Source organism: Hemiscyllium ocellatum, chromosome 47, assembly GCF_020745735.1.
Source record: "Hemiscyllium ocellatum isolate sHemOce1 chromosome 47, sHemOce1.pat.X.cur, whole genome shotgun sequence".
Classification (NCBI taxonomy): Eukaryota; Metazoa; Chordata; class Chondrichthyes; order Orectolobiformes; family Hemiscylliidae; genus Hemiscyllium; species Hemiscyllium ocellatum.
Genome location: NC_083447.1, coordinates 2,787,818 through 2,815,174, shown reverse-complemented (window position 1 = coordinate 2,815,174; position 27,357 = coordinate 2,787,818). Strand labels below are relative to the sequence as shown.

At 51.6% G+C, this 27,357-nt stretch overlaps 1 protein-coding gene across 1 annotated transcript in view; it reads right to left on the bottom strand.

Annotated features, from left to right (window-relative positions):
• Nucleotides 1–219: 219 nt before the first annotated feature.
• The window catches only part of LOC132836709 (EH domain-containing protein 2-like), a 55,126-nt gene continuing 27,988 nt past the window's right edge, over nt 220–27,357 (bottom strand). Inside the window, exons 3-5 of the mRNA XM_060856113.1 lie at nt 25,784–26,196; nt 5,553–5,717; nt 220–2,207 (exon numbers count right to left, since the gene is read on the bottom strand). Coding sequence (XP_060712096.1) covers nt 1,668–2,207; nt 5,553–5,717; nt 25,784–26,196 — 1,118 coding nt within the window. The 3' untranslated portion in view covers nt 220–1,667. The remainder of the gene's footprint in view (nt 2,208–5,552; nt 5,718–25,783; nt 26,197–27,357) is intronic.

Genomic DNA, 27,357 nt, shown 5'->3' with positions numbered 1-27,357 from the left:
GCAGGATCCCTGATTGAATCACTCAAATAAGGGATGGGTTTAATGGGGAGAAAGTGAGGTCTGCAGATGCTGGAGATCAGAGCTGAAAATGTGTTGCTGAAAAAGCGCAGCAGGTCAGGCAGCATCCAAGGAGCAGGAAATTCGACGTTTCGGGCATAAGCCCTTCATCAGGAATTCCTGATGAAGGGCTTATGCCCGAAACGTTGAATTTCCTGTTCCTTGGATGCTGCCTGACCTGCTGCGCTTTTTCAGCAACACATTTTCAGCATGTGTTTAATGGGGCCTGACATAGTGTTTAATTCTCAATTCTCTGCTCTGTTACAGGCCTGGGTTGACCTGTCGTGTTCTCTGACTTGATCTGTTTTCTTTGAATTAGCTTTGTTTATGAATTGTAAAATTAACGGAGGTGAGGGAATGTCAGCCAACAGCAAACACGATACAAGTGAAATACAGGGTGAGCAGATAGAGCTGGGTTGTTAGTTCATGGGAGTATAAGCTGCAAATGTCACTTCTGCCAACCTATGTGAGCAGCAGGTTTACTGAATGTGTTCTTTGGTAGTTCAGGGATAAGAGGTTGGAAGTGCAACAGGAGTTACTACACACTGACATGTAAGGTGAACCCTGTATCCAGAGCACCAGAGTCAATGTTAACTCAGAACATCGATACAACTGTGTATAAGCAGTTTTAAACAATAATATTTCCATAACACTTTATAAACATCAACATGGCCTGCATCTTCCATTTGAGGGAGACATTCCAAGTTGGCAGATGTGTGTTTCTTAGTGATAGAGGGGCTGTGATTATTCCATGCCGGAGAGGTCATGTTCCTGAGCTTTGGAAAGGGGTGAGCGCACTCAAGTATTCAAGTGAGAGGAATAGACAAGTTGTTAAATAACTAATTTTGATCTTCAGACCAAATCATGGTCCTGGAACCATGCTCTAGCCACAGGAACAATGAGCGAGAGTGATTCTTGTCTGGGTTGGGTTGGGGAGCTAAATTACCTGGAGCCTACTCGACATGGTGATGGGTGAATACATTTAGTCTGCTATTGTTCTTTGCTGAGGAGAGCTGTGAGGCATCACAGACCTGATGTGCACAGTAAAATAGGTGTTAAAGTGCTTTCTGAATAATTACTGTGATTTCTGAGGCAATTGGACCAGGAAGATTTCTTTGGTGTCACAGACATTTTGTGAAAATACTACAGAAGCTCGATGCAATAACTTTTATGAGAAGCAGCCAGAACAATGTGCGAGTGACAGTTATATCGTGAAGAAAGGACAGTTTCAGTCCCTGAAATACTGGGTTTGAACCATGATATATTATAACCCAGATGGTAAAGGCTTTAAAGCAACAGAGCCCAATTTTACAAAAGGCAAGGTTTGAGTCTATGACCCTGGAGACAGTTGGGATTAGCACTACTCTTGAATAATTCAAAGGAGGACCAATCCACTGATCAGCCAAATGAAATAACTTTCCTTATTGGTTTGGTTTAACAGTAGCTAAGGAATCTCCTTTACACAATCCAACCCTCCCCCACCCTCCATTTCCATTCAGCCCAACAGTCCCTCCTGTCTCCAGAACATAGTCTGCTGCAATCAATGGAATTGTCAAACTCCGAACTGAATCCGTTGGCCCCGAGGAAGAATTGCCCTTCTTCCTTGCCTGTTACTCAGCGGATCCCACCTGCCGCCTCTTTGATGGAGGGACCAGGTAACCAGGTAACTCGGTGGGAAGCCCATGGCCATCCAGCTTAACCTCAATGAGATGATTAGCCAAGGCAAATTCTTCATCATCCAGCATTCCATCCTGATCGACATCGGAAAGTTTCCAGATCCTCCCGAGGACGGAGTTGGGCAGCTTGGTCGTGATCATCCAATTCTTGGCCTTCATCCCATTGATCTTGCCATCCATCGGTGACAGATTGTAGAAAATTTCGTCGTACTTTGGCTTATCCTTTGTGACAACCCATTCATCATCGTTGTCCGCTCCCTCACAGGTTCCATCCACAATGCCTTCAACAAATGGCCCATTGGAGGTCCCGTCAAACGCACCACCATGGACCAGCTGTTCCGGCATCTCCAACTCCTCCTGTCTCACCAAAGGCATCAGCTTAGCGACATCGTAGGTGAGCATATGATCCAGCTCATCCATCATCTTGGGCTTGAGGGAAGGGAACTTGGAGAAGTCATGGACCCGGAGCTGCTCCTGAAGAAGTGACCACATTCATTTGGATTAGTGTGAGTCTGACACATTCAGCCCAGCCCCAGCCCGACCCAACATCACCCCACCACAACACCGGCAGAGTTACGTCCTCCTAACGTCATTCCGAGACAGCTTATCCGCTCGGAAATCCACATTCACATCTTGTTTGTCTTGAACATTGCTAATACCAGCTGGTTAGTGGCCCCTCAAAGCTCACCCCACCATGCAGTATGATCGTATATGACCATCAAGCTCAGGATCCTGTTCCAAGGTCCCCTGGGCTCTTTTAGCGCAAAGAACTGTATCTGTAGCCCATTTGAGATTGGTACAGAGATGGATAGAGAACTGTGTGGCAAACACGAGACAAAGATTAGGAATAAAGAGGTAATGAATGATCATGATTGATAAGAGATTTATCAGGATGTTCTCAGGGACAGGCTGAATAAGTTGGGATTTTTTTCACTGGAACTTAAGAGACCGAGGGATGACCTTGTAGAGGTTTATAAAATCATCAGGGGTATTCATGAGGTGAATAACAGGTGTCTTTTCCCTAGGGTGGGGGATTTCAAGACTAGGGATATACTGTTAAAGTGAGAGGAGAAAGATTTAAAAACAACTTGAGGGTTTTTTTTATTTTACACAGAGTGGTTCATGTGTGGAACGGAATGCCAGGGGAAGAGGTGGGTACAGTTGTGGGTGCAGTTACAGTGTTTAAAAGATGTTTGGATAAGGACATGAATAGAGAAAAGTGAGGACTGCAGATGCTGGAGACCAGAGTTGAAAAATGTGGTGCTGGAAAAACACAGCAGGTCAGGCAGCATCCGAGGAGCAGGAGAATCGACGTTTTGGGCATAAGCCCTTCTTCAGGAATGACCGAAACGTTGATTCTCCTGCTCCTCGGATGCTGCCTGGCCTGCTGTGTTTTTCCAGCACCACATTTTTCAACTAAGGATATGAATAGGATAGGTTAGGAGGGATATGGGCCAGGAGCAGGCAGGTGGGACTGGTTAAGATTGGGATTATGTTCGGCTTGGACTGAAGGATCTGATTCCGTGCTGCACAACTTGGAGTTAATCAATAGATCTTTTTCCCAGTGACAGGCAATGGCTCGTGGGGTCCCACATGGATCAGTACTTGGACCCCAGATATTTGTGGTATTTATTATGGATGTAGATCATGGAATTAAACGTAATAATTCCAGTTTTGCAGATGACACAAAGCTGTTGGGGACAGTGAGGTGTGAGGTGAATGCACCGAGGCTTCAGTATGATTTGGTCTGGCTGAGTCAGCGGCCAAATGCCTGGAAGACGCAGGAGATATAAATGGATAAAGGGAGGATTGTCCAGTTTGGTAATAAAAACAGAAAGGTAGGCTATCTGAATATCGATAGATGGGGGAAAGGAGGAGGTGTAACAAGACCTGGGTATCCTGTAGACCAGTCGCTGAGGGTAAGCGTGCAGGGACAGCGGGTGGTGAAGAAGCCAAATGGGATGTTGGCGTTCAGAGTGAGAGAGTTCGAGACCAGGAGCAGGGATGTCTTGCTGCAATTGTACAGGGCTCTGGTGAGACCACACAGTACTGTGTGCAGTTTTGGTTTCCTTATCTGAGGAAGGATGTTCTGGCGATGGAGGAGGTACAACAAAGGGTTACCAGACTGACTCCTGGGAATGGCATGGCTGACGTATGAGGAGAGACTGGATTAGTTAGGACTGTATTCACTGGAGTTCACGAGGCAAGTTAAATGGAAGAAGGAGGTTCTTAGTGACTGGAAGGTCCAGAACCACGAGGTCACAGTCTAATGATCCAGGGTCGGCCATTTCCAACGGATACAAGGAGAAATGTTTTCACCCAGAGAGTGGGGAGTCTGGGGAATTCTCTGCCCCAGGAAGTGGCAAGGCTAAAACATTGAATGCTTTCAGGAAGGAATTACATGTTTTCTTAGGGTTAAAGGGATCAAAGGATATGGGGAGAAAGTGGGAACAGGGGCCTGAGGTGGGTGATGACTTTTGATCATTTTGAATATGGAGCTTGAAGGGCCAAGTGGACTACTCTGTTTTCGTTCCTTGTGTTTCTTCACTGTCATTGGACCAAAATCCTGGAACTAATAGCTCTCTCCCCTCCATTACAGACATTTACTCCACACTAGCTGCATCCGAAAGGCTAAGAGCACTGTGGAAGACCCCAGACACCCCTCACTCAAACTCTTCTCCCTCCTGCCATCTGGCAGAAGATATCTAAGCACTCAGTCTCCCACGGCCAGACCGAGCAACAAAGCCACCAGGCTTCCACAAAGCCAACAGGCTCCTTAACACAGTTTGATCAGACTCTTTCCCATCTGAAATTCTCTGCATGATTTGAATTGCTGCTAGAAAAATGCCCGTTATTTATCATTCTTCTGTTACACTGTAACTTGCGGGTTTTGCACTTTATGCTGTGTATGACTGTGCAGTTTGTGCTGTCCATGTAGCACCCTCAATCCTGGAGGAACACGTCTCGTTTTTACTGGATCAGTTGTATATGGTAGAAATGACAAATAAGAGTTACTCTACCATCACGGGTACACCTAAACCTGAGGACGACACTGATTCAAGAAAGCAGCTCACTATCACCTTCTGCAGGGCAACTAGGGACAGGCAATTAATGCTGGCCCAGCCAGGACTGGCCATGTGCTGAGAACACATTTTTTTACAAAGATGGCTGGTTGACTTGGGCAAGGAATTAGATGAAGGAGCTGCACACGACAAAAAGATTACCACAGAATTCCATCAGGCAGTTAGAATGGGATCATTATTCCCAGAACAAAATCCTGCAGGTTCTGGGAATCTGAAATTAAAAACAAAACAACTCTGGAAAAGGACCTGTGCAGCAAATGGAGTGAAATGTTTCTGGTGACAACAGTTCTGTTGATGGGTTAGAGTTAGAACAGATGCTTTGTCATGATAGAGGGGGTTTCTGATTAATTGCATAACTGGGCGGCACGGTGGCACAGTGGTTAGCACTGCTGCCTCACAGCGCTAGAGACCCGGGTTCAATTCCCGACTCAGGCGACTGACTGTGTGGAGTTTGCACGTTCTCCCCGTGTCTGTGTGGGTTTCCTCCGGGTGCTCCGGTTTCCTCCCACAGTCCAAAGATGTGCAGGTCAGGTGGATTGGCCATGCTAAATTGTCCGTAGTGTTAGGTAAGGGGTAAATGTAGGGGAATGGGTGGGTGGTGGGTCGGTGTGGACTTGTTGGGCCGAAGGGCCTGTTTCCACACTGTAAGTAATCAAGATGGAGACAGAGAGGTTACTTTCACAAATATCGTTTTTTCCCCCTGCCCCTCACCCGAGTGGAATGAGATGGGACTGACCTGCATCCTTTCAAAGTCTGGGAAATCTCCTGCTGAGATGTGGTGCTCCAACTGGATGTTCCTGAAGATCTCTGGCAGATTGGCGATCAGCTGCTTCTTCTTGTTCTCCTTCCTGAGGACTCCACGCATTTCCTTCTTCAGGTAGCTCATGATATAGGCATGGACCTGGAGCAGGAGACAGGAACATCCCTTAGAATATCTCGGTGAACGTGAGGATTGCACATGCTATAGATCAGAGTCTAAACGTGTGGCACTGGAAAAGCACAGAGGGTGAGGCAGCATCTGAGGAGCAGGAGAGTCAACGTTTAGGGGAGAAACTTGATGAAGGGCTTATGCCAGAAACGTTGACTCTCCTGCTCCTTAGATTCTGCCTGACCTGCTGTGTTTTTCCAGTGCCATACGTTTTTGACCTTCAAAATATCTGCTGAGCAGTGGCTCCTACTACCCAAGAGGCCATGGTGACAAAGACAGTGGCTAAATGATCCAATCAGATCCAGCATTGGGACCTCCAGAAGCCAATCAGATAGCAGCACCTCCAAAGTTACATTGAGCCAACAAGGCAGTATGATCCCCAGTGTTAAACTGAGCCAGAGAGCAGGATCCTCAGTGTTAAATTGAGCCAATCAGACAACAGGATCCTCAGTGTTAAATTGAGCCAATCAGACAACAGGATCCCCAGTTTAAATTGAGCCAATCAGACAACAGGATCTTCAGTGTTAAATTGAGCCAATCAGACAACAGGATCCCCAGTTTAAATTGAGCCAATCAGACAACAGGATCCTCAGTGTTAAATTGTGGCTGATCTCTACCTCCACTCCAATTCACCAGATGTTGTTCCATACTCTTTGATCTCATTCAGCATTCCCAGTTTCCACCAGCACATCCTGGATGCCTCCTGATCCCTGGATCCTAAATTGTCAAATTCCTTTCCCACTGCTCTCCACCTCTCTATCCTCCTTTAAGGCAGTCCTTAAAATTTAAATCATTGTCCTAAATAACCAGAGAAAATCGGGGCAAGGAGAGGCCATTGAATCCACAGTGCCTTTCAACATGATCCTCTATCTCAATACCACACTCGCACTCTCTCCCCTGTCTCTCTCACCCCTAGAAATCTGTCTTTTAAATATATTCAGTTACTTGGCTTTCCTGTCTCCAATCACCTTGAAAGGTGTGGCGCTAGAAAAGCCACAACAGATTAGGCAGCATCCAAGGAGCGGCCCGACCTGCTGTGCTTTTCCAGCGCCACTTTTCCACTCTGATCTCCAGCACCTGTAATCCTCATTTTCCCCTGTCACCTGGCCACACAGGTTCACAGCTTTCAGAGTGAAGACATTTCTCCTCATCTCAGTCCTAAATGGTCAACCATGTATCTTTTTGGTTACTTGTCCTGTTTTCTCTTCACATGATTATGGTCATTGAGTCATTCAGCACAGAAAAAGACCCTTTGGTCCAACCAGTCCATGCCATCCATAATCCCAAACTAAATTAGAGCCACCAGTCTGCACTTGGCCAACATCTCCGGGACACCCGCACCAATCAACCCCCCCACCCCGTGGCCCAACGTTTCAACTCTGCCGAGGACATGGAGGTCCTGGGCCTCCTTCACCGCCGCTCCCTCACCACCAGACGCCTGGAGGAAGAATGCCTCATCTTCTGCCGCGGAACACTTCAACCCCAGGGCATCAATGTGGACTTCAACAGCTTCATCATTTCCACTTCCCCCACCTCATCCCAGTTCCAAACTTCCAGCTCAGCACCATCCCCATGACTTGCTTACCTTCTTTCCCACCTATCCACTCCATCCTCCTCCCTGACCTATCACCTTCATCCCCTCCCTCACTCACCTATTGTACTCTATGCTACTTTCTCCCCACCCCCACCCTCCTCTCATTTATCTCTCCACGCTTCAAGCTCTCTACCTGTATTCCGGATGAAAGGCTTTTGCCCGAAACATCGATTATCCTGCTCCTTGGATGCTGCCTGAACTGCTGTGCTCTTCCAGCACCACTAATCCAGAATCTGGTTTCCAGCATCTGCAGTCATTGTCTTTACCATATCCCTCCAAAACTTTCCTATTCATAGACTTATCTAAATGTCTTTTAAATGTTGTAACTGTTACCCACATCCACCACTTCCTCTGGCAGCTCATTCTACAAACAAACCAAAATTGCCCTTTGTGTCCTTTTTAAATATTTCTGCTCTCACCACTTTAAAATATGACCTCGAAGTTTTGAAATCCCGAACCCTTGGGGAAAAGATACCTGCCATTCACTTCATCTACACCCATCATGATTTTGTTTTTGCAATTCTGAGAAGTGTCTTGGGAGGATTTTCCTCGCTGTGGCAAATGGTAAAATTTGTATTCAATATAAATCCAGAATTAAAATAGCAAACACACCCCACTGCTAATTGTCATAAAAAAAACTATCCTGTAGGGAAGTGAATCTCCCATCCTCAGCCAGTCTGACCTACATGTGACTCCAGACCCACAGTGATGTGGGTGACACTTAGTTACCCTCTGAAATAGTCAAGGAAGACTCCGTTCAAGAGGTAGTCAGGGATGAGCACCAAATGCTGAGTCAACCAATGACGCTAAAGTCCCATGAACTTGTAAACAATATAAACGGGCTGGGAGGCCAGAAACAGCAGCATGGAGCAGATGGGACAAATGGTCTCTTTCCGTGATGGAAATGCTATGGGATTGTAATGAAACCAATGTTTAGTGATAGCACAGTGTAAGCTGGATCGTCACATCACCAGGTTGCTGGAGGAGTTTGACTGGGCTAACAAGACAGCTGAGAAATCCAAATCAAATCAATCACAGCCGACAGGCATAGCCCACTGCTACAGGATGTTGGCCATGAGGCACTGACGTTAGCAGCTTCCTCAAAGGCTGGGAGAGATTATAAATCAGGCCCCCAGCATGACTGCACAGCTTTCAGTGCTGCTTTCAGCAAGTTGCCCAGTTGTGTAACGGGGAAACACCTACCACTGCCCATTTCTTTTTAAAACAATTCACAATAACTGTTAAATAGTTTAACTCTCACAGAACCTTTGTGACATCCAGCCAAACATCCACAACACGCAACACCATTCCACTCACTGCACAGCCCTGACTGGCTGCAGGACCTCAAACAGTCCCCAGGGCTCTGCTCAAACTCAGTGCAATACTACCTCAGCACTGACCCTCCGACAGTGCGGCACTCCCTCAGCACTGACCTTCCAACAGTGCAGCGCTCCCTCAGCACTGACCCTCCGACAGTGCGGCACTCCCTCAGCACTGACCCTCCGACAGTGCGACACTCCCTCAGCACTGACCCTCTGACAGTGCGGCATTCCCTCAGCACTGACCCTCTGACAGTGTGGCACTCCCTCAGCACTGACCCTCCGACAGTGCGGCACTCCCTCAGCACTGACCCTCTGACAGAGCAACACTCCCTCAGCACTTACCCTCTGACAGTGCAACACTCCCTCAGCACTTACCGTCTGACAGTGCAACACTCCCTCAGCATTACCCTCCAACAGTGCAATGCTCCCTCAGCACAGGCTCTCCAACACTGCGGCTCTCCCTCCACACTGACGCTCCAACAGTGCAACACACCCTCAGCAATGACCCTCCAACAGTGTGGCTCTTCTTCAATGCTGACCCTGCAACAGTGCACCATCCCCCAGCCCTGACCCTCCAACAGAGCAACACTCTCTTAGCACTGACCCTCTGACAGAGCAACACTGTCTCAGCACTGACCCTCCGACAGTGTGGCACTCCCTCAGCACTGACCCTCTGACAGCGCGGCACTCCCTCAGCACTGACCCTCCAACAGAGCAATACTCCCTCAGCACTGACCCTCCGACAGTGCGGCACTCCCTCAGCACTGACCCTCCAACAGAGCAACACGCCCTCAGCACTGACCCTCCGACAGTGTGGCAATCCTTCAGCACTGACCCTCCGACAGTGCGGCACTCCCTCAGCACTGATCCTCCAACAGAGCAACACTCCCTCAGCACTGACCCTCCGACAGTGTGGCAATCCTTCAGCACTGACCCTCCGACAGTGCGGCACTCCCTCAGCACTGATCCTCCAACAGTGCAGCACTCCCTCAGCACTGACCCTCTGACAGTGCGGCACTCCCTCAGCACTGACCCTCCAACAGAGCAACACTCCCTCAGCACTGACCCTCCGACAGTGTGGCAATCCTTCAACACTGACCCTCCGACAGTGCAGCACTCCATCGGCACTGACCCTCCAACAGTGCGGCACTCCTTCGGCACTGACCCTCTGACAGTGCGGCACTCCCTCGGCACTGGCCCTCCGACAGAGTAACTCTCCCTCAGCACTGACCCTCCAACAGTGCTGCACTCCCTCAGCACTGACCCTCCGACAGTGCGGCGCTCCCTCAATACTGACCCTCTGACAGTGCGGCACTCCCTCAGCACTGACCCTCCGACAGTGTGGCACTCCCTCAGCACTGACCCTCTGACAGTGCGGCACTCCCTCAGCACTGACCCTCCGACAGTGTGGCACTCCCTCAGCACTGACCCTCCAACAGAGCAACACTCCCTCAGCACTGACCCTCCGACAGTGTGGCAATCCTTCAATACTGACCCTCCGACAGTGCGGCACTCCATCGGCACTTACCCTCTAACAGTGCAGCACTCTCTCGGCACTGACCCTCTGACAGTGCGGCACTCCCTCGGCACTGGCCCTCCGACAGAGTAACTCTCCCTCAGCACTGACCCTCCGACAGTGCTGCACTCCCTCAGCACTGACCCTCCGACAGTGCGGCGCTCCCTCAGTACTGACCCTCTGACAGTGCGGCACTCCCTCAGCACTGACCCTCCGACAGTGAGGCACTCCCTCAGCACTGACCCTCTGACAGTGTGGCACTCCCTCAGCACTGACCCTCCGACAGTGCGGCACTCCCTCAGCACTGACCCTCCGACAGTGTGGCACTCCCTCAGCACTGATCCTCCGACAGTGCCCACTCCCTCAGCACTGACCCTCTGACAGTGCGGTGCTCCCTCAGCACTGACCCTCCAACAGTGCCCACTCCCTCAGGACTGACCCTCCGACAGTGCGGCGCTCCCTCAGTACTAACCATCCGACAATGCAGCACTGCCTCTGCACTGACCCTCCGACAGTGCAGTACTCCCTCAGTACTGACCCTCTGACAGTGCGGCACTCCCTCAGCACTGCATTTGGAGTGCCAGCCTGGATATTGTACTCCTGCAGTGGGTCCTGAGCCCATGTCTTTCTGAGCGAGATGCGAGCAAGATACCCCCAGAGTCAATCTGCCAAATTGCCCACTCAGAGCCCAACGGGCAGCTCTGTGAAGACCACATTACTGTTAGCAAAGCCTTCGCCTGTTTGTCTTGAGTTATTTTAATACAGACCCTGTGGGAGAGAAGTCCAAACATGCCTTAGATTATACTTTTGGCACATTAACAAAAATGTTGGTGTTGTGAGGAGCTGCTGCTGACAGCTGGGTCCAAGCAACAGCAATGGACAAGAAAGAAAAGGGAATGGTTCTCTTTGAATCATAGAATCCCTACAGTGTGGAAGTAGGCCATTCAGCCCATCAAGTCCACATTAACCTTCCCACCGAGACACACATTACACTGTAACCTCACATATCGTGTGGCTAACTCACCTAACCTACACATCCATGGACATTATGGGCAATTTAGCACAGCCAATCCACCCTAACTTGCGAATCTTTATCATGGATTAATCGTTCTTGTGTTCGACAAGAAAACAAAAGTTTTGCTCAGCACATCTTTTTTCCCCTTCAAAAGACTGACATCAAAGCGAGTGAGGAAATCTATTTATTTGTCCTACAAATAAACTCTGAGAATCCGTTTCATGTCAGCTCAGGAGGGTCAGAGATCAGTTCCTGCTCCTTCTGAACAAAGGCGTCAGTAACTGTCAGTAACCAGGATATTCCGAGGGCACTCTGCGGACTGATGGCCTACTCCTCGCTAGTTCTGAACCAGCCCTGCAGCTCGTAAATCCCTCCTCGGGGTCCCAGTCTCCTCTGTCACTAACCAGCTCGGTTTCCAGGCTGTGGCCCACAGCATTATCCCAAACATTCGGAATTGGTGTCCATGAGGGGAATGATGGTCCTTTTTGTCCCATCTGTCTGGGTCAGGAAGCAAGGGGGCATCCAAGGTCTGTGACGCGCATTTCAAAGCAGCAACCAAGATGTCTCTACAGAGCAAGACAGAGAGAATTTGGCAAAGCTTCCGTTCCTGCAGAATGTTCCGGAGGTGCAGATCAAGAGGCTATCTCTAGATTGTGAGGCTTGTTCACACATTTCACTGGTGCTCAATAACAATAAACCTGCCTGCCGCATTTATCCAGCTACATCAAATAAAATCACTTCACTTGGAGACCCTGCAGCCTTCAGGATTCAATATGGAATTTGATGGTTTTGGAGTGAGATAACTCCACAGAGATTGGTATTCTGTCGCCACGTCAGCCTTTCTGTTATACACACACACGATGAGGGCACCACCGGCTGGGCCAGCATTTAGTACCCCATCCCTAATTGCCCAGAGCATGATTAAGAGTCAACCCCATTGCTGTGGGTCTGGAGTCACATGTAGGCCAGATCAGTGGTTAGCACTGCTGCCTCACAGCGCCTGAGACCCGGGTTCAATTCCCGACTCAGGCGACAGACTGTGTGGAGTTTGCACGTTCTCCCTGTGTCTGCGTGGGTTTCCTCCGGGTGCTCCGGTTTCCTCCCACAGTCCAAAGATGTGCGGGTCAGGTGAATTGGCCATGCTAAATTGCCCGTAGTGTTAGGTAAGGGGAAAATGTAGGGGTATGGGTGGGTTGCGCTTCGGCGGGTCAGTGTGGACTTGTTGGGCTGAAGGGCCTGTTTCCATACTGTAAGTAATCTAATCTAATCTAAACAACCAGGTAAGGATGGCAGTTTCCTTCCCTGAAGAATATTAGTGACCCAGATGGGTTTTTCCAACCAACAATGAATTCATGGTCATCACGAGACACTTAATTCCAGATTTTTATTGAATTCAAATTCCACGATCTGCCGTGGCAGGATTTGAACCTGGGTCCCCAGAACATTACCTGGATTAACAGTCCAGTGACAATACCATAAGGCAATCGCCTCCCTGTGCGTAGTATATGACGCTGACCCAGCTAGCTCAGAGCTGGCTCCTCGACAGAGCAGAACCCTCGACTCTCCTGTTTATCTCCATCAACCAGGGCTCCCTGATTGGACCAGATTAAAAGCCACAATCAGGGAACCCATTCTGCGAGGTCCACCTGACCAACACCACCTGTATGTTCCCCTCCAAACCCCTCACCATCCCAACTTGGAAGTATATCCCATTCCTTCAGTGTCGCTGGGTCAGAATCCTGGTATTCCCTCCCTAAGGGCATTATGGGTCAACCCACAGCACATGGACTGCAGCGGTTCAGGAAGGCAGCTCACCCCCACCTTCTCAAGGAGGCAATTAGGAACAGGTCAATAACTACTGAGCCCAGCCAGTGACACCCTTGTCCCATGAGTGAATTTAAAAACTGTTTTAGCATAGCCAACCCATTTCAAGCCACGCACGTTCCCCATCATCCACCCCTGTGAGTTCAGGACTGTTCATTCTCTCTGGGCTCCATCTCCCTGTATCTGCTTACTCCAGTTTTCAGCTTTTCATCGCTCTGACTAATTCTGAACAAGGGTCATAGAGTCATAGAGATGTACAGCATCGAAATAGACCCTTCGCTCCAACCCATCCATGCTGACCAGATATCCTAACCTAATCTACTCCCACCTGCCAGCACCCGCCCATATCCCTCCAAACCCTTCCTATTCATAAACCCATCCAGATGCCTTTTAAATGTTGCAATTATACCAGCCTGCACCACTTCCTCTGGCAGCTCATTCCATACACGTACCACCCTCTGTGTGAAAAGGTTACCCCTTAGGTCTCTTTGAGATCTTTCCCCTCTCACCCTAAATCTGTGCCCTCTAGTTCTGGACTCCCCCACCCCAGGGAAAAGACTTTGTCTATTTACCCTATCCATGCCCCTCATGATTTTGTAAACCTCTATAAGGTCACCCCTCAGCCTCTGACGCTCCAGGGAAAACAGCCCCAGCCTGTTCAGCCTCTCCCTGTAGCTCAAACCCTCCAACCCTGGCAACATCCTTGTAAATCTTTACTGAACCCTTTCAAGGTTCAAGGCAGGGTCACTGGACTCACAGTTAACTCTGTTTTCTCTCTGCATGTATGCTGCCAGACCTGCTGTGTTTCTCCAACACTGTCAATTTTTGTTACAGATTTCTGACAGGCTTTGTTAAATCACTGAGCATTCCCAATCACACTGACTCAGGCCGAAAAGACCGAGGAAAAGCAACTACGGAGCTTGAAATGACTCCGTCATCAATAAGATCCCGGCTCAGCTAACTGTGGTTCCAACTCCACTTTCCTGCTCCCCTGAACCCCGGATTCACCTGTCCCTCAATACTAACTCTCTCTCTGACTCTCCTATCCCTCAATACTAACTCTCTCCCTGACTCCCCTATCCCTCAATACTAACTCTCTCTCTGACTCCCCTATCCCTCAATACTAACTCTCTCTCTGACTCCCCTATCCCTCAATACTAACTCTCTCTCTGACTCCCCTATCCCTCAATACTAACTCTCTCTCTGACTCCCTTATCCCTCAATACTAACTCTCTCTCTGACTCCCTTATCCCTCAATACTACCTCTCTCTCTGACTCCCCTATCCCTCAATACTAACTCTCTCTCTGACTCCCCTATCCCTCAATACTAACTCTCTCTCTGACTCCCTTATCCCTCAATACTAACTCTCTCTCTGACTCCCCTATCCCTCAATACTAACTCTCTCTCTGACTCCCTTATCCCTCAATACTAACTCTCTCTCTGACTCCCTTATCCCTCAATACTAACTCTCTCTCTGACTCCCCTATCCCTCAATACTAACTCTCTCTCTGACTCCCCTATCCCTCAATACTAACTCTCTCTCTGACTCCTCTATCCTTCAATACTATCTCTCTCTCTGACTCCCTTATTCCTCAATACTAACTCTCCCTGACTCCCCTATCCCTCAATACTAACTCTCTCTCTGACTCCCCTATCCCTCAATACTAACTCTCTCTCTGACTCCCCTATCCCTCAATACTAACTCTCTCTCTGACTCCCCTATCCCTCAATACTAACTCTCTCTCTGACTCCTCTATCCTTCAATACTAACTCTCTCTGTGACTCCCTTATCCCTCAATACTAACTCTCTCTGACTCTCCTATCCCTCAATACTAACTCTCTCTCTGACTCCCCTATTCTTCAATACTACCACTCTCTCTGACTCCCCTATCCCTCAATACTAACTCTCTCTCTGACTCCCCCACCCCTCAATACTAACTCTCTCTCTGACTCCCCTATTCTACAATACTACCTCTCTCTCTGACTCCCCTATCCCTCAATACTAACTCTCCCTCTGACTCCCCCACCCCTCAATACTAACTCTCTCCCTGACTCTCCTATCCTTCAGTACTCTCTCTCTGAATCATGACTTTTAAGTGAGGGAGGACATTCCTCGTGTGGTTTTATGGAGTACTGCACTCTCGGAGTTACCAGGTTAAACTGAGGCCTCCTATGTCCTTTCAGGTGAGATTTAACGATCCCACGGCCATGATGTGAAAAGGTGGGCTCAGTCACCTGGTTTGTGATGCAGGATGACACCAACATGGGTTCAATTCCCACCCCTGCTGATGTTCCCGTGAAGTTCCCATCTTCTTGTCATTGCCCCTCACCTGAGGCATGACCCTGAGGTTAAATTCACCGCCGGACTCTCCCCAATCAGGGAGCAGCCCAATTGGATTATGGGAAAGGCAGCGAGGTTCATTGCAAACAGAGTATTTAATCGTCTGTCACATGGCTGCTTGTGGGATCATGCTGTGCACAAATTGGCTGTCATGTTTCCTACATGCAGCAGGGCTTACACTTCAAAAGGACATCATTGACTGTAAAGCACTTTGAGCTATCATGAGGTTTGTATAGATGCAATTTAGAAACATAAAAATCCTACAGTGTGGGAGCAGGCCAATCAGCCCATCGAGTCAACACCCACCCTCCAAAGGACATCCCACCTAGACCCACCCCATCACTGTAACCCCACGTTTCCCATGGCCAATCCACCCTGACCTGCGCATCTTTGGGCTATGGGGGGAAACCCACACAGACCCAGGGAGAAGGTACAAACTCCACACAGATGGTCCCCCGAGGCTGGAATCGAACCCAAGTCCCTGATACTGTGAGGCAGCAGTGCTAACCACTGAGCCATCGTGCTGCTTTTTTCCTGTTTTTGAAGATAGGAAGAGGTCAAAGATGATCAGAAACAGGGTCTCAGAGGAGAGCATCCTAAAAAAATAAAGATAACTATGACAGAAACAGAGGATCAGCCATGGTCAGATTAAATGGTACAGCAGGGCTCGAAGGCTGAATGGCCAAATCCTGCTGCTAGTTTCTATTAAACTGCGTCTCTGTGTTTCCACATTGGGATCATGACTAAAACAGTTACACCCAGGAGTATCAGGAAACCAGTGGAAAAGTAAATAAAAGGAAATTGAATAACAATTGTTTCCATTAAAGCAGGTTTGTGCCTCAGGAAGGTGGGTGATCTGGAGAGATATAAACCATGCCCCAGGCCTCACCCTGCTCTCTATGAACAGCACGGACAGAGGGAGGACTTACTGTTGTATTTAAAAGCTGGGTTCCACTGACAGCTGCAGCCTCTCACACAAAGGGTCATTAATTCTCTTTATTCTTTCACGGGATTGTGGGTGTTGCTGACCGGCCAATCCTTAACTGGCCTTGAATCGAGTAGCAAGATTGGCCTTTTCAGAGGCAAAAGCCTGGGCCTCACCTGAGGTGGTGCTCCCAAACAACCTTAACAGGCTCCCCCATCACAGCTCCTTGTGCACCCTCACCTTATATAGGGTCATAAAGCATGGAAACAGACCCTTCGGCCCAACCAGTCCATACTGACCATGTTCCCAAACTAAACTAGTCCCACCTGCCTGCTCCTGGCCCATATCCCTCTAAACTCTTCCTATTCATATACCCATCCAGATGCCTCTTAAATGTTGTAATTGTACCAGCCTCCACCACTTCCTCCGGCAGCTCATTCCATACACGTACCACCCTCTGTGTGAAAAAGTTGCCCCTCAGGTCTCTGTTATATCTTTCCCCTCTCACCCTAAACCTATGCCCTCTAGTTCTGGATTCGCACACCCCAGAGAACAGACCTTGTCTATTTACCCTATCCATGTCCCTCATGATTTTATAAACCTCTATAAGGTCACCCCTCAGCCTCCGACGCTCCAGGGAAAACAGCCCCAGCCTGTTCAGCCTCTCCCTGTAGCTTAAATCCTCCAACCCTGGCAACATCCTTGTAAATCTTTACTGAACTTGTTCAAATTTAACAATATCTGCCCTTTGGCAAGCAGTGTTCTAAGAGTGGCCTAACCAACATCCTGTACACCTGCAATATAACCTCCCAACTGCTACACTCAATGCACTGACCAATAAAGGAAAGTGTACCAATCGTCTTCTTCGCTAGGAGAAAGTGAGGACTGCAGATGCTGGAGGTCAGAGCTGAAAAGTGTGACGCTGCAAAAGCACAGCAGGTCAGGCAGCATCTGAGGAGCAGACGAATCGACATTTCGGGCATAAGCCCTTCATGAGGAATGTGAGGGGGGAAGGGGGCTGAGAGATAAATAGGAGGGTGGGGTTGATGTAGATTGGAAGGTGATAGATCGGTGCAGATGGGGTGCAGATGGGGGGAGACTAATAGGTCAGAGGGAAGGATGGAGCGGATAGATGGAAAGGACGATGGACAGATAGGACAGATCAAGAGAGCGGTGCCAAATTGAAGGGTTGGATCTGGGAGAGGTAGGGAGAGGGGAGATAGGGAAACTGGTGAAGCCTTCTTGACTATTCTATCTACCTGCAACTACACTTTCAGGGAGCAATGAACGTGTGTCTGTGTGTGTGAATGTGAGTGTGTCTGCATGTGTGTGTGAGAGTGTGTGTGTGTGTCTGTGTGTGTGTCTGTGTGTGTGTGTGTGTCTGTGTGTGTGTGTGTGAGAGTGTGTGTGTGTCTGTGTGTGTGTGTGTGTCTGTGTGTGTGTGTGTGTGTGTATGTGTGTGTGTCTGTGTGTGTGTGTCTGTGTCTGTGTGTGTGTGTCTGTGTGTGTTGGAGATGGGACCAAGCTAGTCTGTGAATGCCACCCTGTGGTCAAGCATCACCTCTGCACTGACATTTGAAGGGTCAGATTGGGAGGGTGAGATAGGTAGGTGGGAGGTGGGGGTGATGGGTGGCGGTTACAGGTGGGGGTGACGGGTGACAGGTGGGGGGATATGTGTGATGGATGGGAGTGGGAGTGATGCGCAGGTGTGTGGATGGCGGGAGAGGGGTGGGAGAGATGGGTGGGAGGTGTGGGTGACAGTTGGAGGGTATGGGTGATGGGTGTGGGCTGTGGGGGTGATGGATGGGGGTAGAGGTGGGAGGTGGATGTGACGGGTGGAAGGTATGCGCGACGGGTGGGAGGTTTGGGTGATGGGTGTGGGTGATAGGTGGAGGGTTTGGGTGATGGGTGGGTGTGGGTGATGGGTGTGGGTGATAGGTGGGGGGTTGGGTGATGGGTGTGGGGTGTGGGTAATGGGTGTGGGTGATAGGTGGGGGGTTTGAGAGATGGGTGTGGGTGATGGGTGATAGGTGGGGAGGTTGGGTGATGGGTGTGGGGTGTGGGTTATGGGTGTGGTTGATAGGTGGGGGGTGTGGGTGATGGGTGTGGGGTGGGGTGATATGTGGTGGGTCAGGGTGATGGGTGGGTGTGATGGAAGGAAGGTTTGGGTGATGGGTAGGGGGTGTGGGTGATGGATGTCGGCTGTGGGGGCAAAGGATGATGGTGTGGGTGATGGTTTGCGGGTTGGGGATGATGAGTGTTGGGTGGGTGGTGGGTGTGGGTGATAGGTGGGGGGTTTGGGTGATGGGTGTGGGTGTGGATGATGGGTGTGGGTGATAGGTGGGGTGTGTGGGTGATGAGTGTGGTGATAGGTGGGGGGTTGGGTGATGGGTGTGGGTGATAGGTTGGGGGTTTGGGTGATGGGTGGGTGTGGCTGTGGGGTGTGGGTGATAGGTGATGAGGTGGGGGATGAGTGTGGGGTGTGGGTGATGGGTGTGGGAAATAGGTGGGGGATGTGGGTGATGGGTGTGGGGTGTGGGTGATGGGTGTGGGTGATGGGTGTGGGTGATAGGTGGGGTGTTTGGGTGATGGGTGTGGGGTGTGGGTGATGGGTGTGGGTGATGGGTGTGGGGTGATGGGTGGGGGGTTTGGGTGATGGGTGTGGGTGATGGAAGGAAGGTTTGGGAGACAGGTAGGGGGTGTGGGTGATGGGTGTGGGGTGTGGGGTGGGGGTGATGGGTGGGGGGTTTGGGTGATGAGTGTGGGTGATAGGTGGGGGGTTTGGGTGGTGGGTGTGGGGTTTGGGTGATGGGTGTGGGTGATGGAAGGAAGGTTTGGGTGACAGGTGGGGGGTGTGGGTGATGGGTGTGGGGTGGGGGTGATGGGTGGGGGGTTTGGGTGATGAGTGTGGGTGATAGGTGGGGGGTGTGGGTGATGGGTGTGGGGTGGGGTGATGGGTGGGGGGTTTGGGTGATGGGTGTGGGTGATGGAAGGAAGGTTTGGGTGACAGGTGGGGGTGTGGGTGATGGGTGTGGAGTGTGGGGTGGGGGTGATGGGTGGGGGGTTTGGGTGATGAGTGTGGGTGATAGGTGGGGAGTTTGGGTGATGGGTGTGGGTGATGGGTGGGGGTGGTGGAAGGAAGGTTTGGGTGACAGGTAGGGGGTGTGGGTGATGGGTGGTAGCTGTGGGGGTGATGGATGGTGGTGTGGGTGTGGGGTGTGGGGTGGGGTGATGGGTGGGGGTGATGGGTGGGGGGTTTGGGTGATGGGTGTGGGTGATGGTTGGTAGCTGTGGGGGTGATGGGTGTGGGGTGTGGGTGATGGTTTGGGGATTGGGGGTGATGAGTGGCGGGAGTTGGATGTTATTTTTAAACGATGCAACCCGTCCTTTCAAAGCTGTGTACCTCAAGGAACCCAACTTGATCTTAACCTGGTATTAAAATGTTGAGCTTGTCAGAAAGAGTTCTCAGTACCTGGACAGTCAGAGGGACCGAAAATTAAAACCACACTGTGCACTAACAGGAGATCTCTGTGTCTAACATAAATAAACAGGATTGAGTTTAATCAGGAGAGATATGTTTGTGTTGGCTTCTTACTTGCTGTCAATTGTAAGCAGGATCTGCGCTATTTAAAGGCAATGTGTACACACAGACAGTGGGTCACACATAAAACAAAGGCCATGCTGAGGTCTGTGGGAGGTCAATTGGTTTGTTGTGTGAATGGCAGAGAGGGCTCTGTCCCTGAAGGGACAGCTCAGAGCTTCTTAAAACAAACCATGTTTCTGCTTATCATCACTGAGGCAGCGCCGCACTGTCGGAGGGTCAGTGCTGAGGGAGTGCCGCACTGTCAGAGGGTCAGTGCTGAGGGAGTGCCGCACTGTCGGAGGGTCAGTGCTGAGGGAGTGCCGCACTGTCAGAGGGTCAGTGCTGAGGGAGTGCCGCACTGTCAGAGGGTCAGTGCTGAGGGAGCGCCGCACTGTCGGAGGGTCAGTGCTGAAGGAATGCCGCACTGTCGGAGGGTCAGTGCTGAGGGAGCGCCGCACTGTCGGAGGGTCAGTGCTGAGGGAGCGCCGCACTGTCGGAGGGTCAGTGCTGAGGGAGTGCCGCACTGTCGGAGGGTCAGCACCGAGACAGCGCCGCACTGTCAGAGGGTCAGTGCTGAAGGAATGCCGCACTGTCGGAGGGTCAGTGCTGAGGGAGTGCCGCACTGTCGGAGGGTCATCACTGAAGCAGCGTCGCACTGTGGGATGGTCAGCACCGAGACAGCGCCGCACTGTCAGAGGGTCATCACCGAAGCAGCGTCGCACTGTGAGAGGGTCAGCATCGAGACAGCGCCGCACTGTCGGAGGGTCAGCACCGAGACAATACCGCACTGCGGGAGGGTCAGCACCGAGACAGCAGCACTGTCGGAGGGTCAGCACCGAGACAGTGCCGCAATGTCGGAGGGTCGGTGCTAAGGGAGTGCCGCACTGTCAGAGGTGCCACCTTAGACCTTATAACTTGGCCCTGCCTGCCCTATTAACCCTCCGGAAGGGGAGCAGTGGGAAATCCGGCTGTCATGGGCAGGGCTGCTATTTGTCCTCGTGCATCGTCTTGTGTCTGACTGTGGGATGTCACTTTGCGCACACTGGCTCATTGGAAGGAGTTGTTTATTGCTGATGGTCATCGAAAAGAACTGATGTAAGGGACATGCATTTCACAATGTCAGCAAGTCCCTCAGTACCTTACCGCCGAGGAAGGAATCTTTGTTTAATGTGAAGTTGCCTGGATATTGCAGGAAACTAGGCAACCAACTCTGCACAGCAAGATCTCACAAACAGGTGGTGAAAAGACCCACCCTGCACTGACTCCCCGTTCAGCAGCATTTCGATTTCAAAATTCTCATCCCTGCTTTCAAATCTCCCCATGGCCTCGCCCTTCCCTATCTCTGGAATTTCCTCCCTTGCGGGATCTCTCTGAATTCCTCTAATTCTGGCCTCATGCCCATCATTGATTTTCCTCACTCCAACGCTGAGAGCCACACTGTGATCTCCATCTCTCCATCTCTCTCTCTCTCTCTCTCTCTCTCTGTCTCTCTCCTCAAAGGCTACCTGTGCGGTTAGATACAGAGTAAAGCTCCCTCTACACTGTCCCCATCAAACACTCCCAGGACAGGGACAGCACAGGGTTAGATACAGAGTAAAGCTCCCTCTACACTGTCCCCATCAAACACTCACAGGACAGGGACAGCACGGGGTTAGATACAGAGTAAAGCTCCCTCTACACTGTCCCCATCAAACACTCCCAGGACAGGGACAGCACAGGGTTAGATACAGAGTAAACCTCCCTCTACACTGTCCCCCATCAAACACTCCCAGGACAGGGACAACGCAGGGTTAGATACAGAGTAAAGCTCCCTCTACACTGTCCCCCCATCAAACACTCCCAGGACAGGGACAGCACAGGGTTAGATACAGAGTAAAGCTCCCTCTACACTGTCCCTATCAAACGCTCCCAGGACAGGGACAGCAGGGATAGTAGGTAATCAAAGAGTGGCCATGGCTCAAACTGGGCAATACTGGGACTCACAGCTGTGAGTCTATCTGTTTTGCCTAATGAGCATTGACCGCGGTGAGGAAGCTGACATCATCATGACTGTGTCCTACCCTCATCCAGACCTTTCACTGGGCAGAGGCTGGGGCCCATTCAAACTCCATCCTTCAGGGATTGTAACCAGATGGACCTTATAGAATCACAGTTCTCTGATTGGGGCTGTTAACCTGATCCAATGAGGGAGCCCCGGCTGACAGGTAGAAACAGGAGGGTCGGGGGTTCTATTTACTCTGAGTGCTGGCTCTGAGGGAGCTGGGTCAGGGTCAAGGGTCAGGAACTCTCCCTATGTAATTAAAGGGGCACTTGGTGATGGGACACCAGCCTCTGAGGAGTTAATTCTGAGCCTGATCAGGGGGTGGGATAAGGACTGGACTGGGGGCTGTGTCCAGGGGAAGTGGAACAGTGTGAGACTGAGCTGAGGCCAGTTTGGTGTCGCCGGGTGGGGAGACTGATTGAAGTCTGACCCAGGCCTGACTGAGCAGTGAAGCTGCCAATGAGGGTGAGGTAAAAAGGAAGTCACTAAGACACACAAATATCCAGGTCAAAAAGTCAAACATTCACGCCAAACATGGGACTGCCATTCAGAGATCTATCCTGCTGTCTCCACCTTCTCAAAGCTGGCCAGTTATTCAACTAGGGTGTGCTTCATATTCCGCTCCATTCCTGTCCCCACTCTCAGTTAACACATCCTGCATTTCCATGATGACGAGGGGAGGTGAGAGGGGTCACTGGCCATCACTGAGGAGCCACATCGCTGTGAAACCCCCATCACTAAGGGACTGATTCCGAAACAGCACAAAACCACAGCAAATGTATTCTGAATGTTTGAGATTTTAAACACATCTCTTTCAGACGCTGAGTCAAGAGAAGGTAAAGTTGAGTTTCACTAGAGATACATGACCCTCACGGTGCAGTGCTGAGGGAGCGCCGCACTGTCAGAGGGTCAGTGCTGAGGGAGTGCCGCACTGTCGGAGGGTCAGTGCTGAGGAAGCGCCGCACTGTCAGAGGGTCAGTGCAGAGGGAGTGGGCACTGTCGGAGGGTCAGTGCAGAGGGAGTGCCGCACTTTCTGAGGGTCAGTGCTGAGGGAGTGTTGCACTGTCGGAGGGTCAGTGCTGAGGGAGTGTCGCACTGTCAGAGGGTCAGTGCTGAGGGAGTGCAACACTGTCAGAGGGTCGTGCTGAGGGAGTGCCGCACTGTCAGAGGGTCAGTGATGACCGAGTGCCGCATTGTTGGAGGGTCAGTGCTGAGGGAGAGGGCAATGTCAGAGGTTCAGTGCTGAGGGAGTGCCGCACTTTCTGAGGGTCAGTGCTGAGGGAGTGTTGCACTGTCGGAGGGTCAGTGCTGAGGGAGTGCCGCACTGTCAGAGGGTCAGTGCTGAGGGAGTGCCACACTGTCGGAGGGTCAGTGCTGAGGAAGTGCAACACTGTCAGAGGGTCATGCTGAGGGAGTGCCGCACTGTCGGAGGGTCAGGGATGAGGGAGTGCCGCACTGTTGGAGGGTCAGTGCTGAGGGAGTGCTGCACTGTCGGAGGGCCACTGATGAGGGACCGTCACACTGTCAGAGGGTCAGTGCTTAGGGGGTGCCGCACTGTCTGAGGGTCAGTGCTGAGGGAGTGCCGCACTGTCAGAGGGTCAGTGCTGAGGGAGTGCTGCACTGTCGGAGGGTCAGTGCTGAGGGAGTGCCGCACTGTCAGATGGTCAGTGCTGAGGGAGTGCCACACTGTCGGAGGGTCAGTGCTGAGGGAGTGCAACACTGTCAGAGGGTCCTGCTGAGGGAGTGCCGCACTGTCGGAGGGTCAGTGATGAGGGAGTGCTGCACTGTTGGAGGGTCAGTGCTGAGGGAGAAGGCATGTCAGAGGTTCAGTGCTGAGGGAGTGGGCACTGTCAGAGGGTCAGTGCTGAGGGAGTCCCGCACTGTCGGAGGGTCAGTGCTGAGGGAGTGCCGCACTGTCAGCGGGTCAGTGCTGAGGGAGTGCCGCACTGTCAGAGGGTCAGTGCTGAGGGAGTGCTGCACTGTTGGAGGGTCAGTGCTGAGGGAGTGCTGCACTGTCGGAGGGTCAGTGCTGAGGGAGTGCTGCACTGTCGGAGGGTCAGTGCTGAGGGAGTGTTGCACTGTCGGAGGGTCAGTGCTGAGGGAGTGCCGCACTGTCAGATGGTCAGTGCTGAGGGAGTGCCACACTGTTGGAGGGTCAGTGCTGAGGGAGTGCAACACTGTCAGAGGGTCCTGCTGAGGGAGTGCCGCACTGTCGGAGGGTCAGTGATGAGGGAGTGCTGCACTGTTGGAGGGTCAGTGCTGAGGGAGAAGGCATGTCAGAGGTTCAGTGCTGAGGGAGTGGGCACTGTCAGAGGGTCAGTGCTGAGGGAGTGTCGCACTGTTGGAGGGTCGGTGCTGAGGGAGTGCTGCACTGTCAGAGGGTCAGTGATGACCGAGTGCCGCATTGTTGGAGGGTCAGTGCTGAGGGAGAGGGCACTGTCAGAGGTTCAGTGCTGAGGGATTGCCGCACTTTCTGAGGGTCAGTGCTGAGGGAGTGTTGCACTGTCGGAGGGTCAGTGCTGAGGGAGCGCCGCACTGTCAGAGGGTCAGTGCTGAGGGAGTGCCGCACTGTCAGAGGTTCAGTGCTGAGGGAGTGCCGCACTGTCGGAGGGTCAGTGCTGAGGGAGTGCTGCACTGTTGGAGGGTCAGTGCTGAGGGAGTGCTGCACTGTCGGAGGGTCAGTGCTGAGGGAGTGCCGCACTGTCAGCGGGTCAGTGCTGAGGGAGTGCCGCACTGTCGGAGGGTCAGTGCTGAGGGAGTGGGCACTGTCACAGGGTCAGTGCTGAGGGAGTGCTGCACTGTTGGAGGGTCAGTGCTGAGGGAGTGCTGCACTGTCGGAGGGTCAGTGCTGAGGGAGTGCCGCACTGTCGGAGGGTCAGTGCTGAGGGAGTGCCGCACTGTCGGAGGGTCAGTGCTGAGGGAGTGGGCACTGTCAGAGGGTCAGTGCTGAGGGAGTGGGCACTGTCGGAGGGTCAGTGCTGAGGGAGTGGGCACTGTCAGAGGGTCAGTGCTGAGGGAGTGGGCACTGTCGGAGGGTCAGTGCTGAGGGAGTGCCGCACTGTCGGAGGGTCAGTGCTGAGGGAGCGCCGCACTGTCGGAGGGTCAGTGCTGAGGGAGTGCTGCACTGTCAGAGGGTCAGTGCTGAGGGAATGCCGCACTGTCGGAGGGTCAGTGCTGAGGGAGTGCTGCACTGTCGGAGGGTCAGTGCTGAGGGAGTGCTGCACTGTCGGAGGGTCAGTGCTGAGGGAGTGGGCACTGTCGGAGGGTCAGTGCTGAGGGAGTGGGCACTATCGGAGGGTCAGTGCTGAGGGAGTGGGCACTGTCGGAGGGTCAGTGCTGAGGGAGTGCTGCACTATTAAAGACCTTATCTAACCGAGCTGTCATGTGAGCTGTTGGGGAAACACCCGATGTCACTGCTGCGAGGAAGGGAGGGGTATTTTTGCCAATATTATTCTTTCAATCAATATCAACAAATGATGGCCTGGTCATTATCAGTTTGCTGTGTTGGTAATTCCTCTGTATCAACTGGAAATGCTCCAACATTAATGGGATCACTCGCAAAAATTCATCAAGAATTTGAAAAATCCTGTGACATGGATTATGCCTGACCCAGTGTGAAAGACAACTATTCAGACTTGAATCTATCTTGGTTTGTCTGTTCCCTCGAGATACTGAGATAAACAAAGAGTGTTCCTGTGCACAACCATTAAACACTAAACCGGCTCCAACTGAGGATACTGACCCACTGGACAGGACCTGCCCAGGGAGAGGGGCTGCTGGATTTATAACCACACCGATCCGAGCTGAGAGCAGAAAGGAGCTCAGTGTTGATGAGGTATATTTACCCAACCCTGAGATGCCCACCACCCCACCTTACCCTCACGAGCCGGGCTCTCTTCACCAGGTCATTCAGCTTCCGCAGGGCAGCGTTCCGAGGCAGGTTCTGCAGATCCAGGAACAGATCCTGCTCCTCCAGCTCAAAGAGCTTCCGGTTCTCGGAGATGAGGAGGGGCTCGGACCAGAAGGAGCCGATGTAGACCCTCATGACCTCGGGCGTGTTGATGACTTTCCCGAGAGACCACATCAGGGCCCCGTAGACCCGCATCAGCTGCTGGGTGTCCACCTGGTCGGCTTTGTTCAGCACCACTCGGATCTTGTCCTCGTTCCCCTTCAGCGCCCGGATCGCTTCCGAGAATTCATCCGAGATCTCCAGCTTGTGGGCATCGAACAGGAGGATGATGCGATCCACTCGCTGAGCGAACCACTGCAGTACAGCAGCAAGGTCGTAACCTGCAGGGCAGAAGGCGATACCTTTATAACGGTGTTCCCTCACATAACAGTACACACCTCTGACCTCCAGGCCCAGAGATAGTGGCACTACCACTGCATCGTTACTGCCTTCCATAACTATTCAAAGACATTTTCCAAAGGGGGCTGATCAGAGTCCTACCATTGGAGCAGCTGGGACTTCCCCTGGTGGCTCAGTGGTTAGCTCTGCTGCCTCCCAATGCCAGGGACCTGGGTTCAATCCCAGCCTTGGGGGACTGTCGGTGTGGGTTTGCACATTCTCCCCGTGTCTATGTGGGTTTCCTCCGGAGTGTTCCGGTTTCCTCCCACAGCCCAAACACGTGCAGGTGAGGCTGGATTGGCCGTGGGAAATTGCCTGCAGTGTTCAGGGATGTGCAGGCTGGGAGGTTAGCCATGGCAAACGCGGGATTACAGGGACAGGGTGGGACGGTGTACAGAGGGTGGGTGCAGGCTCATTGGGCTGAATAGCCTCCACCTGCATTGTGCAGTTTCAAAGATTCTAACATAACCTGGACCTCCAATCCCACTGCACCACAAGGACCTCTTGTTGACTACAGCATGTCAATGCTTTATCTAAATACCTTCTCAATTATCTTTCTGCCTCTAGCACCCTCCCAGTGCTCACCAAAACATTTTCTTCAATTCTCTTAAAAACCTCCTGCTCCTTCCCTTAAAGCTGTGCCACCCCCTGGTTACTGATTCCTCCACTAATGGCAAATGTTCCTCCCTATCTGTGGCCCCCGGGATTTTATACAGACCCATCAGACCCAGCCTCAGCCTTGTCCACTCAAAAGAAAACAGTAATCTGGCCTCTCCTGATCCACAGCGAAGGCCATTCGACACACAATCGTCATTCATGAGCCAATGGGGACTTCAGGGGAAACCTCTTCACTCAGAGAATAGGGCACTCACTCCCTCAGGGAAGACTGAATTGTGACAATATATGTACAGGATTGGGATCAGGAGCGCGAGGTGGGTAAAGAAGGAGAAAAGGAGGTTATATGGGCTGAGGAGGAGGCTCATGTGGAGCTGGAACACCAGAGTGGGACAGACGGGCTGAATGGCCTGTGGCTGTGCTATTAATCTTGATAAAAGGTTGCTTACTAAGCACACAGGAAGACTCCAATACCAGAGCGCAGTGCA